The 18,223-nt window shown below is 38.0% G+C and overlaps 1 protein-coding gene across 1 annotated transcript in view; it reads left to right on the plus strand.

Moving 5' to 3' along the window:
• The window catches only part of COL19A1 (collagen type XIX alpha 1 chain), a 277,248-nt gene that overhangs the window by 181,513 nt on the left and 77,512 nt on the right, over nt 1-18,223 (plus strand). The window contains 1 exon segment of the mRNA XM_023754306.1: nt 16,350-16,403. Coding sequence (XP_023610074.1) covers nt 16,350-16,403 — 54 coding nt within the window.

An 18,223-nucleotide genomic window follows, 5' to 3' on the forward strand; every position in this document is an offset into this window, starting at 1 on the left:
ACATGAGCCCCATTTCACAGCAGGAAGGAAGGTAATACGAGAAAGAGGGAAAGGCTGGTCAGAGCTAAAACACTTCTGGTTGAGATTGGGAGATGGTGTATGACTCACCCTAGTGGCTTGCGTGTGAGATCCCTGAAGCACGTGTTAGAATTTCTTAAGACAATTTGAAATGTAAAAATAGCAATCAAATAATATGTACTATCCCTCAAATGAATAGTATAAAATTTTAGTATGTGTTTTTAAGCAATTAGCCCTTAGAAAAGTTAGAGGGGAAAAACTTCAGTGTAATTATCTGAAAAGAACCAAAGAAGAATAAGAGTTATTAGGAGGCATGGATCCTTTGATAACAGCATACTTTGCTCAATTTCTTCAAGAAAATGTTCTTCCCTGTGGGGCTTTAGCGATGTTCCTTCAATCAAAGACAGTGTTGTTATTTAGGGAGTGTCAAAGAAATTTTTTAAAAATAGAACTAAAAGAAATCTCGAATGGCCTGAAGCAACTCCCATAATTAAAACATTTTAACCAATTTTTTCTACTTGTGAATCTTGGTTCTGAAGCCAAATTTGTATTTTCTCACTTTTTAAAGAAAGATTTGTACCAAAAAGTTATGTTGTTTACAAAGAATAATTTTTCCCCACAACTTTCCATTTAGCATATACTGTATATATATTTATGGGAGGAAAACCTCTTTCCCCCTGAAAGAGTATATTTCCTAGGGAAAAAATTCTTATATGAAATATTTACTAAAAGTAGATCTAGTGAACTAATGTTATTAAATTGTCTTGATGAATTGGTGTTTCATCAAAGCCATACATATTCCTGCATTTAAGCTCCTCATCTCCCCACATTGAATAGCAATTTTTCCTCTCTTTGGGGAAGACTTAATTGAAATTTACACATATGTAATCTAAATATAATGAAATTAGGGGCCCAGTGCACGAATTCGTGCACCTTGACAGGAACTGTGGGCCACGAGGCTATGGTGGGCATAGGGGTGGGTCTTGGCCCATCTGCCGTGGCCCCTGGTCCCCTGTCTGCCCACAGCCCCACTCCCGCTGCTGCTGCTCCCATGCGCTGAGGGCACTGGCCCTGCTTGCACCCGCTGACAGCTCTGAGCCATCAGGACCCGGGCTGGCAGTGGGTGTGAGCATCAGGTGGGACCATGGCACGAAGGAGCGAGGAATTTTCAGTAACCACCAGAGGCTCACCCCAATGAAGCAGTCAGCACCCCGCCTTGGTCTGGCACCACCATCCCCCACCCCCACTCACCTGCTCCACAGTCCCCGCCCCAGCAGATGCCCACCATGTTCCACACTTTGCCGCCTGCTGCCAATGCCCACCATGTTCTGTGCGCGCCCCTGGTGGTCAGTGCACGTCATAGCAACCAGTTATTCGGTTGTTCCGCCATTCGGTCTATTTGCATATTAGCCTTTTATTATATAGGATTATCCTTAATCGGAATGCTTGTAATTGAAGAGCACCTAACTTGTTAACAGAGCTAGCTACAACATTTTATGATGAACATATTTTTTTATAAAGCATTGGTCCAGCTTTTTCTTTGATCTTACCTATAAAGGGGGAAAGCTTCCAAATGTCCCTGAATAACTTCTGCCGTCTCATTTTGAATGAATATCCTTCACTGGAGAGAAACCATTAAGTAGAGATGTCTTGGATTGCTAATACCAGCAAATACACTAAAATTATGGTAGAGAGCAGTTTTTCATAGAGGAAGCATACAAGCATTAAGCATCTCCCTGGGGGAAGAAATAGCACTAACAAGGAAATAAGTTCAAAAGAAAGGAATGGCTCAGGAGAGCTTATTACTGCACTAGCTCTGCTTAGGGTACTCTCCTGCCACTGCCTGTGTCAGCCTCAGAGCTATGGTGAGAAGCAGAAATTATCCTCAATTTATAATGTCCAAGGTCACACCAGTGTAAGTGGGGGCAGCCAGAATTAACACCCAGGAACTGATCCTTAAGCCCAACTTCATTCTACTGGATCACAGGTGTGAAAGACAAGTTTCCAGTTTACAATTACTAGATCAGCTTTACTTTTCACACCACCCACAGAAAATGGTTTGATTTTTCCAAGGTAACTCGTGGCACTGCAAAGCCATAGGACAGTGGGACAGTGTAAGACAGGGAGGAAACGAATCCTCCTCACGAGTGTGTCCTTGGACAATTCGCTTGGCATTTCCATGTCAGACTTCCCTTTTCTTCAAATTTGAAATGACAGTACCTGCCACGTCTACTTTACACAGTTGCTGGAATAATCAAATGCCAAGTATGTGAAAGAACTTTCTTGTAAATGTAAGACTCTATCTAAATACACTTAAAATACATTGCTCTTTCTGAACATCCATTCACTCATATAGTATTGTAGATAGAAGAGATTGTCTTGAATCTGTAACTGAGCCAACACATTTTTTCTCTTACCAATTTCTCAAAATTCAATTAAACATTTGAATGTCTTGCAAATAATTGCTAAAATGAAAGACCATATGCTCAACATGGAATACTTATTCTAGATATGCAAATCTACTCACGAAGAGATACATAAAAGTTACTCACAATCAGGTAGTAGTAGTACTAACAACCAGGTCTAAGCATTCAGTGATGTTTTTTCTTCTCTGATTTACAACCTCTACCTTGCTTGTGGGGCTGGTTTATCCATGATCTGAGCTGTTGCATTTTATTAGTTGTGATCTTCTCTAAGTCTCAACTACTATCCCTCACACTCTAATAAAAATTTCTCTTTTTCTTTAAAGCCTTCTAGTTATCTGAGTAGAATAAGCAACAGAAAATAGTGGCTTTATGTTATGATAATGAGACTTGGAAAGTCTTGAGACTTGAAATGTCTTAGTTTATTTCAAAATATTCTGGTTTTTCATTGCTTTAGAAAAGAGAAGGGAGCAGCTGAGAATGAGGTAAAGCAGAAGGGAGGGCAGGAGACTTTAACTAATGAGCCATTAAAGGACTTACAATTAGCCCATCCATTTGACATTAACTTTACTTCTCATTCATCATCACTGTAAAAAGTGTTTATTTAAAACCACATTAATTTTAAGATGTGTTATTATTTCTCTCTGTTCCAGGCAGGGCTCTTGATTTCCTTTCTCTTTTTTCTGGCATTGTTTTTGTGCATTGTTTCATTATTGCAGCATGAGAATTGAGCAGTGGGCTCAAATGTGTCACATTTCAGTGCATAGCAATTTTTGTTGAAAACAGAAATTTAAGAAATTTGTAATGTGGGGCAGCAGCTCCCTCTACTGTTTTCACTGTAAAAGCTCTGAGCAAAGAATGACACTTCACAGCCCTTTGAAGGATGTCCAAGGTATGGAAATTTTTCAGTGTTTGATGCTTAATTGTAAATCTACATGATTTTCAAAATTTATTTTTAGGGTTATGTTGCATTTTCTGCTTATCTTGTATTTTAAATACAAATGCTGTTTCATTACAGTCGTTTTCAATGTCAATGAGATGCTCTCTTGAAGTGAAAGCCCTTAGCTCATGGATCTTTAATGCCCATCTCTTGTAAAATGCTGACAAAACTCTACAGTGTTAATTTTGTGGGGGCTGACTCCAATGGAAGTTATGCTTCTTTTCTAAAACAACAATATGGTTTAAAATATATATAACCTTGTTGTTTTTATTATAGCTTTAATTTCAGTACAGAGCTTCATTCACCTTTAAAGCGTGAGTCATTGCCCAGTCCTGAAGGTCATGGTTATATCACAGTGTACACAGTTAAAAGAGTAAATTTAGAGTGTGAAATTGAATTCACTTATTCAACACATACTTATTGATCATAACAACACACAAACTACAGACAAGGCTTCTACCTTCAGGAACTTACACTGTTGTGTGGGAGGGGACCCAGTGGTTAATAAGCAATTCAGTAGGTAGACAATTTCAGTTGAGCATGAGGAGCTATAGGTATAGGGGAATTGAGTTGGTATGTGAGAATGATTTGGAAGGAAGAGTTGTTGCTCTAGATAAGGTGGTCCTGGTGGTATCTCTGAGTGACTTCTAGATGACATTACAGTAAAAGGAGCTAGCCATGTGAGGGCCAGAGCAGGAACTTCCCACCCAGAAAGATCAGGGCATCAAAGGGCCTGAGGTGGGAAAGAGCTGACTGTATTTAATAAACATAAAGGAACTAGGAGAAGAATAGTACCAGAAAAGGTTTTGGAGCTGAGTGGCTGTTATCATGTAGGGCCCAATGAGAGCAGAAATGGGAGTTGGGAGCGTCGGGGGGTATTAATGGTAATAAGAGGCAAGGAAAATGGTCAACCTGTCACATCTCTCTTTGTAAGTCTTGTTATTTGTGCTTGTACCTGAGATGGTTAGATTTTTATTTTGATGTGATAACATCATTGTTTCTACTGATAATTCTAATGGCTACATCATTTTTAACAGATTATTTTTAGTATTTACATACACAGGGAGTAGGTTTGTTTGCTGAGAGAAAACTGACAAAGCTTTGTTAGTAGCCCATTTAATTTTAATCTTGCCTAAATTCAGTGGATACTGCATTTTTCCTTAAAGATGGAGACTCTAATCGCATATAATAAGTCCATTTTGTCCTGTTGCTTCCTTTCTAATAAGTTATGGGTTGGATCAGATGAACAGCCATAGCAATGAACATGTATGCCTTCAAAACACCATAGAACTGTACCTGTACCCCATGATCTATCACTATCCTCAACTTTTATGTCTTCTATCTCCAACTTTATTTATTATATACTGCTAACTCAAAGTGCAAAGTTATTGTTTTCCACATATAGCAAGGCCCACTTCCGAAACAAATTAGTACCCCCAAACATTTGGGTCTGCTGAATAAGAGGGATGACAAAATAAATGTCTGATTAAAACATTTGATTTCTTGTTCAAACACCAGGTAGATGACTGTATGTATTTTGAGGCTCTTATGTCTCAATTGGGAATTTAATTCATATTCTTAACATCCCTTCCAGGAGCCTTGAACTGATCAGGGTTTTGTCATATTTTTCACTGTTCCTCTCAGCAGAGAATCTGAGTCTCTTGGGTCTATTAAATAACCAAAGGCCATGTACTGTAATGATACTATCTTTGGGGAAAAATGAACCTAACCATTTATTTGAATCAATGGGTATAGTAATTTTATTTCTTAAAGTTAAGATGACTTTTTTAGATTTAAAAATAAAGATACATAAGATCTATAAAATGGAGACATGGCCAGTTAATCATTTTATTGCCACTTGTTCCCCACTAGGGTCATGGTCCCAGACAAGACAGCTGTTGCCAACATTGCTAACATTCCAGTGTCACCTTGTGTTGCCACAGAATACGTAGACATGCAAGTGAGGCAGCTGAGGCTATCAGGTTGTGAATTTGAAAGCTAGCACTAGGGTCCGATTCCCTAATTACTCTTTTTCTCTCCCTGAACAGCAGCAGTGGGACATTAGTAGCCACTTTCTGACTTCCTGGGTTTTTTACTAATTATAGCTCCACTCTGGAGAAAAAGGATTTTATCTTACAGCCACTACCTGCTTTTTTTTTATCTTGGATTATGTTATTGAAACCAACTACTAAGACATCTGAACTGACATGTGTTCTGTATAGCAATGATAGAACAGAATATTTAAAATCCTTGGTATGGCCACCAAACTTATTATTAGTTGGGCCCCAGGGCATGGATTATGCACCATTTCTCTGTGGTGGGTAGACATTAAGGTTTTAAAACATCTGACTGGCCTTGGAGAAGATATTAAGAAAGGGAGATTTATTTCCTAAGTAACCATATAGTTTGTATTGGATGATAGAGTTTTCAAAAGTGTCTCCTTGCAGAAATTTAATGTTACCACTGCATGGCTCTGTGAGGTGGGCAAGAACAGATTATGTCCATTTTAACAATAAGAAAACTGTGGGCCTTGGACAGTAAGGGGCTTTGCTAAATCCCCACAGTCAGTTTTCTCTACTGGAACATGGCAGGAGACTGTTCTGATCAAAGGAAATACTGAAAGAAATTATGTGACTAGAGAAGCAACAAGTTTTCAGCATAATCTGGGGGGTCTGAAACATGGAAGGAAATTTGATAGAAAAAAATTTGCAGGAGCTTTAGTTTTATCTGTATGTTTGTTAAAAAGTAAAAAGATCTGAAGTAAATATGGCAGATGTTTCGGATCTGACAACATTGGATTGTGGATTCATCAATACTTATTGTATAATTTTCTATACTTTGAAGCATACTGAATATTCTAAATTTATTTTCAAAAATAGAAAAATCGTTTTTATGGGATTAGCAAAGGTTAATATCACTAATTACTTATTCACTGGCCTAGAGTGGCAGTGTCTACTCCTCTTGAACTCTTTTGTGAAATAGGCCTAGGTGTTTTAAAAAATGAAACAATTAAGTATTTTTTACTAGAACTGCCCTGAGTATACCCTCCATAACCATGGTGCTCACTTGAGCTAACAATTGTCATTTGCAGATTTATCATTGGTATAACTGATAGATCAGAGAGAAACCTTGATGTTACACATTCAAGTTGAAAGTGGAGACTACAAAACACCCACCCCAGTAAAACCTACAGATTGTTTATTTTGCTTTTTTCCCCAGACCTATTCAGAATGTCCCCAGCTATTCAAATTTTGCCCATGCTCTTGGCTTCTATGTAACTGCTGGCAGTGCATAAGCCAGGGCCATCAGCCTGGGTATCTTAAGTCCCAGCAATTTGCCCTGGGAATTGCATTTTCCTTGCACAGGAAGCATTGTCATTCTACCAACATTTTAATATATATTATTGATTTCAGGAAGGAAGGGAGAGGGAGAGAGAGATAGAAACATCAATGATGAGAGAGAATTATCGATCAGCTGCCTCTTGCACACCCCACACTGGAGATCGAGCCCACAACCCCTGGCATGTGCCCTGACCAGGAATCAAACCATGACTTCCTGGTTCATAGGTCGACACTCAACCGCTGAGCCATGCCTGCTGGGCTCTATCAACACTTTTAAAGAGAGTAAATGTTATCACTTAATTACAGTAAATGGAAACTCAAAGTATTGATAGGTGCTGCTATGTGAGCCAACTTCCCTCCAGATTTGCGTAGCATAGTGAGAGATTCCTGAGGTCAGACAAGGAGGTAGAGGTACAGTTGTTCCCCAGGTATAGGTTTTGTTGGTAGTGAGCTTTGGGGGACACCCCTAGATACAAATAAGTTGTTTCACTCATTTCCATCCTTACTAGTTTTCATGCCCCTGTGGCTTTATCACATTGTGCTGGGTCAGTGGTGCTGCTTCTGTGGGATGGCAAGGCACTCTCAAAATTCCTGCTGCTACTCATATTGCAGGAAGCTGACAAATAATATTTTTCCTTTTGTAGGACACACTGGGGAGAGAGGAGTATGAGACATTTGATGGGTGGATAAGCATAATGGCAGCATTAGAGGAGGAATCATTTTTTCCCTAACCATCATGTCATGGAAATCAGTCAAAAGTTGCCCACTCCATCAATAATGCAATAGTTGTATGCCAATTTGATTGATTTGTTTTATGAGATCAGGAAAAAAATAAGCACCTTTAAAAAATATGCCCCCCCATCCCCATAGAAAAGAAAGTGTTAAAATTTTATGAGCTTCATAGCATAATTTAGAAAATTTGCTTTCATGAAATGGGTTAATTATACCCATTGAATGCATTCACTGTCAGTCTCATCCTCCCACTCCTGTTCCAAAATGACAAGTAAAACCGGGGACTGTGCAGTCTTGGAAAACAATCAGGTCACATATTGAGTATTTTGCTTATTCATACAACCATAAACGGCCCATGCTTGAGTTCCCTCAATTACACAGCTCAGTATGCAGGCCAGAGGAGACAAACCCAGCTCAAGTGAGCACTTCCTGGAACACACAGGGGAACCATTTGAAAAATGTCCAAAGTGGCAGATGTGATAAATTCTCATTCAAGATTCAGAAGCTGCCTTTGCTGCAATTCCTCACCTATTAATCGCACTGCTTCTGAACTTCTGAACCAAGAATGCTGGCAATATCTTAGCCTGAGATGCTTAGGAGCTATCGATCTCTCCAAGCATGGTGCAGGTAGATGCCGCTGTCAGGGGAAAACCGGCTGTGATAAGAGAAGATCATGGATCACAGTGCTGCTCAGGACTTCCAGAGATTAACCCAGAATGAGTGTGTGGCTGCTGGCTTCCCACAAAGCTGCTATTACTTTCTTTACAAGTCCCCAGAAGATGTCCTTGACGAATGCTTAAACCAGTATATTGCTGTATCACTTAAATCCTTCCGATTCCCAGAATGCTAATACACACATCTCTCCTCCACAGCAAATGCAGTGGTGCTATTGTAGTCTTATTTGAAGGATATTTCATTTTCTCTAAGTGTGACAATTTTCCCATAACTGTTCTTCACTGCAGTTTCATGCGCATAGGAATTTAAGCTTATCAAAGTTATCCCCTTGCAATTTACTCTCTGGGTTAACTAGTCTTGTTTCTACTATGTCCATTTTTCTTTTTCCTTTCCTTCTATCATCTCATAAATGCTGTGAATTTTTACCTTTTGTTTGGTGTCATTTGAACCTCAAAGTTGAGATGCTGATTAAGATTGCCAAGTCGCCCTGCCAGCATGGCTCAGTGGTTAAGCATGGACCTATGAACCAAGAGGTCATGGTTCGATTCCCAGTCAGGGGACGCCTGGGTTGTGGGCTTCATCCCTAGAATGGGCATGCAGAAGGCAGCCAATCAGTGATTCTCTCTCATTATTGATGTTTCTATCTCTTTCTCCCTCTCCCTTCCTCTCTGAAATCAGTAAAAAATACATATATTTTTAAAAATTGCCAACGTCTTTCCTTTGCCTTCTCAGAAACCTCTCTGCTTATCTCTCTCTAATCTAAGCCCTCCAAGATTTTAACAGTTCTCAGTGTCTGCCTGTGGTTCTCTTTTCCTTACCTTCTTTTCATGCTAGTCACTTTCCCTTGATCTTTTCTTGTCATCTATATCTTTGAAAATGTGTATCTATATCATGTCCCAGAGCTCTCTTTGCTTGCCCCTTATTGATTCTGTATCTCATTAAGAGATTCTATTAAATGTCCTCCATGATTTTTTAAAGCAGCTTTAAGATTATTTATATTTTGTTTTTTGTTAATCTGCCACCCCACTTACTGTGAGACAGATAAACAAAAGAGTTAAAAGATCAAAGCTATAGGGTCAGGCTGAGTTGAGTTGAAACCTAGCTTTTGTCTACTAGTTTTCTGACCTTGAATAAGATGATTAACCTTTTGTTGCATGTAAAATAATGATAATGCCCACCTCATTGGATTGCAATAATATATATACAGTTATTACTTTCTAAAGGAAAGTATTGTTATTTATTAATATTTTATCATTCTATGCTATCTGCTCCTTATTTCTTTCCCAGGGCTTAGCCCAGGGCCTACCATTTCTAAAGCAGAAGTGTTGATACTTTCCCCAGTTCTATCCTTCTCATTCTCATGTAATGTTTTCTTCCACCTGCTTTGCTCTCCTTCTTTCTATTTCTTCCATTCAAGTCTTTATAGAAAAACGTCGTCTAAGAATGTTGACCTAAATACCTTCATTGACTTACTCATCATCCAGAAAAACTCATTAGATTCTATTTTCCATGTGAGAAAAAAAAACACTTGAAAGCATCTACTTAAGGATGAGGGCACTTCCAATTTTGTGATTATGTCTGTGTATTGGCCAAATAAATGTTATATGCCCTTCTGATTAGCTTGAAATAGGAGTTTTTCCAGAGCTTATTTCTGAGTTCCCACCTCTTACAAGCAAAGTTAACCTCAACATTTGATTCAGAAGTAGCTCCATTTCTCACACCCTCATGCTGAAAGTGAAGGCCCTGGGTCTGACTTTATAGGAATATATTAGAGTGGAACAGCTCTTAGACTTAGTTCTACCATTTGTTTATTGTGCGATTGGGTTGGGGGAGGGATCTCTCATTTTGTTCCATGTCATATGGAGAATATAATAATATCCACCTCACTTAGGTATTAAGAACACCAAATAAGATCATGTGTTTTGCAATCACATCACCCTGCCATCCAAGAAAATATAAGTGAAAACACTTTTAGAATTATACTGAGCTGTCTAAATATGAAGGGTTAGTTTTACATCTCCCAGGAACATTTGCATTTGAGCTGATGATAAAACCCAATGCCAAACAATCCAACTACCTTTATGGAGTTTTAGACATAAACCAGAGAAAGTAGGTAGGATACTTTGAGGAACAAGAACTCCTTCTCAGGAACCTTAAATTTTACCTAATACATGTGGTACATTCCCATTGTAATCCCAGAAGGGGAAGTTTAGGTCTCTGTATTGAAATGTAAACATAATATAAACATCAGTGAACTTTCTCCTGACTTCAGAAATAATATCTGCAGTTTGAGCATTTTCAGCAATTTTGTGGCATCTCCATAGTCACAAAAAATTTGTAGCAGAAGCATTCTCGGAAAAAATAACCCATTATAAAATTACAGTTGCTTAACCTACATAATTAAGTCCCAAGAGAAATTGAAAAATTCTTTTAGAGCAGATATTTAAGATAAATAAAAGGATCTGTGTTTAAAAGAAAAAGGAATTGGTTTCCCAAATATTTTCTATCTAAAGCGTATTATTGATTTTTCTTTCAGAGTTAGAATACAACTTTCTAAATTGTAATTCTGGTAAAAAGAAAAAAAAATCCATTCAGCCTGGCCAGTGTGGCTCAGTGAATGAGCATCGACCTATGAACCAGGAGGTCATGGTTCGATTCCTGGTCAGGGTTGTGGGCTCGATCCCCAGTGTGGGGCGTGCAGGAGGCAGCTGATCAATGATTCTCTCTCATCATTGAGATTTCTATCTCTCTCTCCCTCTCCCTTCCTCTCTGAAATAAATAAATATATATTTTTAAATCCATTCATAAGCTCTTTCTACTTAACTGGAGCTCGCTGCAGCTTAGTTTTTAATTATTTAGGCAGATTCTTAGATCAATCTCAATCTATTGGCCCTGTTGTCTGTGAGTTTGGAAGCAGCAAGACCTCCGCTCTGTTTGCTGCCATTTCTAACTGAAACCAAAACCAACAAGCAAGAAATTGGCTTTCCCCTCAGATTTTTTCTTGCACAAGTAATTATTCTACTGAATTCAACAGACATTTGATAGGATAAGAAAATTTAAACTCCTTGCCTGCAAGGATTTTCATTCCAACTGGAAAAACAGGCATGTTCATAAGCCACTATAGTCAGAGTACAAGTTATAAATAATGTTAGAGATGGAAATTTATATGAGAGAAAAACTTTCTGACATTAGCTTTTCCAGGAGACTGTCTATTGAAAGGTGCTTCATCTTCCCATTCCTGTGAATGAATTTAGGCTTCATAATATTTATTTTAGTACCAAGGGAAAAGAAATTACTGACCTCTGCCTTTTTTTTCCTTACTGGCTTTTAGAAAATTGGGACCATTTCTTGAAAATTAGCACAAATGACTTTACAATAACAAACTTTCTATTTGTTCTTATAACAAAGCAATTTTGGGGCATGTTTGAACAGAGTTTACTAGTACAACTTTCTTCACAGAGGTTTTTGGTATTTCAGAGGTTGTTACTGAAGTTAATTGGAAACACACAGGGCCAGAGGCAGGTATGTATAGCCTGAAAATTCATATTTGTGAACCCTGAAAGGAGTTCCTAATAAGAGGTTGAAAAGCTATGGTGCCTGCAGAGTGGCACCCAGATGGCTCAAGGAGATTAGCCAGCAATATGAAGAACTAAAGGATGCAAGGGAAAAAGGAAAATAGTTCAGGAGGGAGGATCAGAGGGGGAATAAAATAGTTGGCTGAGGAGCCAGGGAGATCTTGATTTAGAATATCTACGGTGTGCTAAAGCTGAATCAAAGGACCTGAACCTTGACTTGCACAGAGTTTATAGCAAAGATCAGGGAAGGGGGAAAAAGGCAAAAGTTGAGTTCTTCAAACTAAGTGTGCTACATCAACCGGCTGGAAATGAAAATGCAGCTGGGACCAGGACTAAGGAAGTATGGTTTTTAACTGAGAACGTTTCCAATCGTTGATGATGCAAGCAACTCCTCATTTTTACACTACCCATCTAATGATGCTGGTGTCAGATATATTTCTCTATTTTCCATCTTTATCTAACAAGATTTCAGCCCCGCCCCCCAACAAAAATCCCTTAAACTATTGATGAGTGTATACACTCCCAAACTGAATGTAGCTTTAATTCACTTGTTCACACTAGATATGGTTCTTTGCAGTAAGAAACAACAACAGGCTCTCTCAGGTAATTACACCTAAGTAAAGTTGGATTCTGAACAGGTATATCTCCCTGAAATTCATTTTAAAGCTGCTCTATAATTGTGTACCCATCACTTTAACCCAGATGTCCTGTGTCTCCCAACCCAGCACAAATAGAGTGAAGCAGAAATGAATAAAAGATAGACACTACATGACCATGATTTCTGTATCACTATATTGCAGGTCACCATCCTGAGCAAGATTTGGGACATTTTTCCTTTCTATAAACCTGCAAATGGTTTTCCTAATAGAGCTCCTGCGAGCATTAGTCAAGACTGATGTGCCCTCCATAACTGACCTCTCTTCTCCACTCATCCTGGGTCATCTATGCATCCTTTTGACGAGTCTTTATAATTGCAAACCTCAGAGAAAGTGACCTCCCAAGTGCCCTGGAGCATCTACTAAAACTGTGTGATGCCAGGAGACCTGTCACTTATCACAGGTCTTTACTTCTCCTCCCTCAGAGTTGATTGATAGTCTACAAGACTGACAGCTCTTGCTAACGGAGGAAACAAATGGTTCTTTGGATCTTCTCCAACTGTGCTTTTGTGCCAGAATAGAAAATAGCACAATAGCACATCTCTTGGGGAACGTGGCTAATAGGACAGCCACCAATTCCAAGACCCCAGGGTCTATATTGTTTTTCTTACAGTAAGCAGAGTTGCTCTTGGCATTTTTGTGCAGAGTGTTTCTCTGTGGTCACTGTCTCCACATTGATCAAGGTTGTTTGCTTCTGACAGTTTGAGAACAACCCCGTGAGTGGCTGCTGTACTGACTGCAGTCAGCGTACAGGTAGACAGCCTGAGGACTCTGTGCTGGTATCCTCTTTCAGTCGCTGCAGGGTTTCTTCGGCCCCCTGGGAGAGTTTGTGTGAAGTATTGCCTGCAGGGTAGGCTGTTAGCTATAAATCTCTGTTACATTAAACTTGAAATTTGTGGTACCCAAAGTATCCCAGTGACTAAAAGAACAAGGAAGAAAATGTCATCATAAATGCTCATCAGTCAATTAAGCAAGCGGAGACTAAAATTTCAGATTGACCCCATTTGGAGCACTACTTTGTGAATATGACATTTTAATGCAGGAACAGAACATATGAAAACGTGGCAGTAACTTTTATAGGGTTTATTAATCCTGTGGATATCTGAATAATATTGTTCAAACTTTTCTATTGGCCAGTAGCTCTGTTCCGTGAGCTATGCTCTTGCTATTGTTTTCAGAGCTCTCTTACCCTATCCCCAATGATACACTCAACAGCCAGGTCAGGATTCCAGATGAGGAATATATTCTGTATTTATGAAATACACCTGTGTGCCATAGGCAGATAGCCAGTCTGTAAAAGATCAGACCCATTCTCACCCAATTTTTTTAAAAGTTATCACCATCCTGTTATTTTTACTGTTTTCATCCATTTACCTGTTCTGTACCAGAAAACCCCTCTCACACTGTTTGATGTTCTGCTTCTTTCTCCTCACTCCCTCCAGGGCCCCCTTTGAAGGTGCCCACTTCTTATATCCTTTGACCACCTGCTCCCTTAACCTCTGCAAAGATAGGATGCATTTTAGTACAGTTGTGGATTAAGAGGAATTTTTTGTAATATTCAGGCATAATCTTCCTATCATGTCTTGAGCGATTATATGCAGATAGATGGGAGATGCAAGGAACAGCTATCCACTAGGACTACATCTACAGGCAAAGTTCTTATTTCTTCCCGTCCTGCATCAAGCACGGTCTGGCTCATGAGAAGTGCTGAGTACCAGTTTTGTTGATTTTTTTTTCAATTTCAATATGGGAAGTAGAACATGGGAGAGTGATCAACTAGTATTCTCAACAGCATGGTCAGCATGATAAAGAATTTACTGCAAAAATTATTTTAGGCTGAGAGTCTGCTTTTAAGTTAAGATGGTAGAGTTTGGGCCCAGGCTGCCTATGTTAAGTATTAGCCCTGCCACTTACCAGTGGTGTGACCTGGGGCCAGTTACCAATTTTAAGCCTCATTTTCTGTACTATTGAATTGGAAATAACAATGGTGTCATTGTGGGGATTAAATGAATTAATCCACATAAAGCCCCTGGTATAACATCTGGCATACAATAAGCACTATATATTTGCTATTATTATTTTATTGATTCTTTTGCTCTATTTCAGAGACTCTGTTATTAATTGTTCTGCCACATTTGGGATCCCTAATTATAAGACTCTCATATTAACTAGATTGAATATGTATAAAGCAAAATTTACCCACCGCATCACTATTCTTTGTTCTAACTGGCATTATTAACACACATTCACCATCTACCAAACACCTACTAAGCATATAGTCCTGAGCTACCTGTTAATGATACTACATGTGGTATCTAAAACTTCTTACCTCATTATATAATTGCAGATGGATCAATGTATATGGAATCTCATGTCTCATGAGTTTCAAGAACAAGTTTTTAACTTGAATCTTCTTGCCTGGAAACTTTGTGCAGCAATCTCCAACTCAGTGATTGCTTTCCTCATTACTTCATCTAACTGACCTAGGTACTTTACACAAAGCTGGCTGACAGAAAGAAAAAAAAAACATGAGCAATATATAATGGGATGAGAGTTCTTTTCTGACATTAGCTTTGTTTTTACTTCAGCAAGGTAACAGCATCATTTGTCTTTCCAATCACAGACGGCCCCATTACTCAGGAGGCCTATTATTTTCTTAAGAGTTATACCAACCTGCTTCCAACATCCATCACTACATCTCTGTGTCCTCTACATTTAGTGGCACAATGCAAAGGTTTCATATTGGAAGAGATCATTAGTCACAAGTCTTTCCTAAGAAATACCAGTCACAAATGTTAAATGTTAATTTTTTCAATGTTAGCTAGATCCGTGAGTGCAGTTGGCAATGGTTCCTTAAAATTTTTCTCCATTTTTTAAAGCTTTCAATACCTTTTTAAAAGAATAATCTTTATTCAACAGTAATGTTTGGTTTACGCAATCATAATCTTTCTTTGTCTTATCTTCTATGGTAAAATGTAAATAATTTTTTTCTCTATAATATTTTCTCCTGGGCATTTTAAAGATCTATGAAATATTTTAAAAATGTTTTTATTTATTTCAGAGAGAGGAAGAGAGAGATAAAAATATCAATGACGAGAGAGAATCATTGATTGGCTGCCTCCTGCACGCCCCCTACTGAGGACTGAGTCTCCAACCTGAGCATGTGCCCTGACTGAAAACTGAACCATGACCTTCTGGTTCATAAGTTGACGCTCAACCACTGAGCCACACCAATGGACTGCAATCTTTTACTTTTAAATAGCGGCCTCTCTGTTGGCTTGAACTACTTGATTTAAAATAATGCTAAGCTTTGTATTGTCTTATGGCTCTCTTCCCAAAGTGTAATCCCTGAAAAAACTAAAAAAACTCTTCTCTTTCTCTTTTTGCAAATTTTAGGGGGAAATGCCTTTACATCTTTGCTGTCTCCCCAAAGCTTACCCTAGTGCTTAGCAAATGTTTCCATGTAAACTGAAAAGAAGGAGTGTTTAAATATCTTAAATCTGAGGTCTTAGAGCAGACATCTTTTCCTCACCTGAAAGTCATGTGCAACCCATTCAAAAGGGTAAAGCAATAGAAACCATAGTTTCCCATATTTTCTAAGTTAATAACAAGTGGCCACACATTTCTATAACACATCAATCAAAGCCCTGTGAAAAGTGTCAAAAATAAACTGAAGCTAAAATCTCTTCCCTTGAAGAGTTTTATGGGCACAATTCCTTTTAATAAAAATATGCTGATGCTGACCTTCTGGTGAAATGTTACATGTTCCCATTAAGGACCTCTCTGAATTCATGCAGGATTTAACCTTGACATACCTTTAGGAACCTGATGAGTTAATGCTCCTGTAATTCTCCATTAATTGGAATATTTGACTAAACATACTCTTTCTTTTCCTTAACTAAGTTTTCAAGAGTTCTTAGATATATTATTTAAATTCACATTGTTTGGTAAATGTTTAGGCTTTTATTTTTTATTTGTTTCTAATACAGGGACCTCCTGGAACACAAGAAATGCAGCAGAATCTTAGTGGATATTATAACAAGGTATGGCCTTTTTTTCACATATTATATACACAGAGATTTCATGTGATCATATTTTTTAAATTTTATTTTTTTAATCATCACCCTAGGTATGTTTTTATTGATTTTTAGAGCGAGAGAAAGGGAGGGGGGACTGTTGTGAGAGATAAACATCTATTGGTTGCTTCCCGTATGCGCCCCAAAAGGGATTGAACCCACACCTTTTTGGTGTACGGGACAGCGCTCCAAGAAACTGAGCCAACCAGGGCTATGTGATCATATTTCTGGAAAGCAAAACACACATATTAATTCCTAACTGCTCAGACTTGAAACATGATCACATATTCTTAACATCTTTCCATACTGAAAATATTTCCAAAGAAACGTATTTTGCTCAGTATCTTTTTTTCAAAACCAGGATTTTTTAATAAATTAAAAAAGTTTACTTCAAATTTTTAAAATGTGCATGCAAACAATTAATGCAATAATTATATTTTACCATTGATAATGTCATATATCTAGTTTCTCTGAGGACAGAGTTATTTGCTACTTTGAAGCTCTGGGTAACATAATGGCTGATAGATTTCTTATCAAAACCAACAGGTGCTACACTAAAATGTCAAGCAAATATTTATATCCCATAGGTCAAAACAGGAGGTCCCCCACCTATCAACGAGAAGCCACTTTTAACTTCCCTAAGGTTTTTAAATTCCAATTAGGATGGATGGAATTCTGACATGGAAGTATCTGAGAGGCATAAGGCAAGACAGTTTTGCTTCTTCTTCTCCAAGGAAGCACAACTGAGGGAGAAGAATATGTGTTGGCAATGAAGTAAGACTCAGAGACCTGTGTGAGACTATTGATTGACTCATCATCATCCAGTAACAAATATTTGGGGGTGTAATCACTTTCTGTGAGGCATTCTGTCCACTGACGAGGGTCCCTTTCATACGTAGTAGCTTATCATTGATACGGTGCTGGTAATTGTGCCTCTGCACAAACAAATTCCGAGACACTCCTCTAGTTTATGCTTTCCTTTCCTATAAATTCCTGACTACTGCTCTTTCTTTTTGTTTAGAAATCCCAAAGAGACATCATGTGCTAGCAGAGGCCTTAAAGATAGCAGGCACTCAGAAAAGTGTTTATTAAATGACGGGCTAATGCATTTTTTAAATCCCAATTCTTTGTTCATCAGATTAAGTTCAACATAAAGGCCTAGATCATTTGGGTTTAATAAATTTAAAGTCAAAAGTGTGGAAAGTTTGTTACACTTCCTAAGTAAGCTTATCTTACATTTTCTCATTTACTTAGATTTTCCAGGGAGAATTATATTAGGAATCACGTTTTGGTATAATTAAACACTTTCTGAATAGATATATACTAGCTTTTTCAAAACATTAGGACTTGGCACAAGTAAAAAAAAGTAAGTGAATCATGTCTAAAATTAATAAAAATACAATGCTTTTTTGTATTGACATCTATTATAAAATAGGATTTATCATAAATCCTTCAAAATAATGAGAATTAGTTGGCTCTGATGTCACAGTGTCAGCTAGAAAAACCTAGAGAACACACTATATTACTTTCTTTCTTAGTATAAAATTTACTAAGTTGCGAGTCAGCTACTTAAATATTTGCTATCCCTTGCAAAACTTTTAAAGCTCATATCCTTAGTTTATCTTGCCAATGAGTTGGTTTTCCCTTAAATGAAGATATATGAAGCATTTATATTTTAGTCTAAAGAACGTAAATTTTTAAGCATTAAGGTTATATTTCAAAAAATGGGGGATGACCAGAGCAGGTGGGTGGAGGGTCTTGCTGATAGCAAACCAATACTTTTTTTA

The sequence above is a fragment of the Myotis lucifugus genome, unplaced genomic scaffold (genome assembly GCF_000147115.1).
Source record: "Myotis lucifugus unplaced genomic scaffold, Myoluc2.0 scaffold_59, whole genome shotgun sequence".
In the NCBI taxonomy this organism is placed as follows: domain Eukaryota; kingdom Metazoa; phylum Chordata; class Mammalia; order Chiroptera; family Vespertilionidae; genus Myotis; species Myotis lucifugus.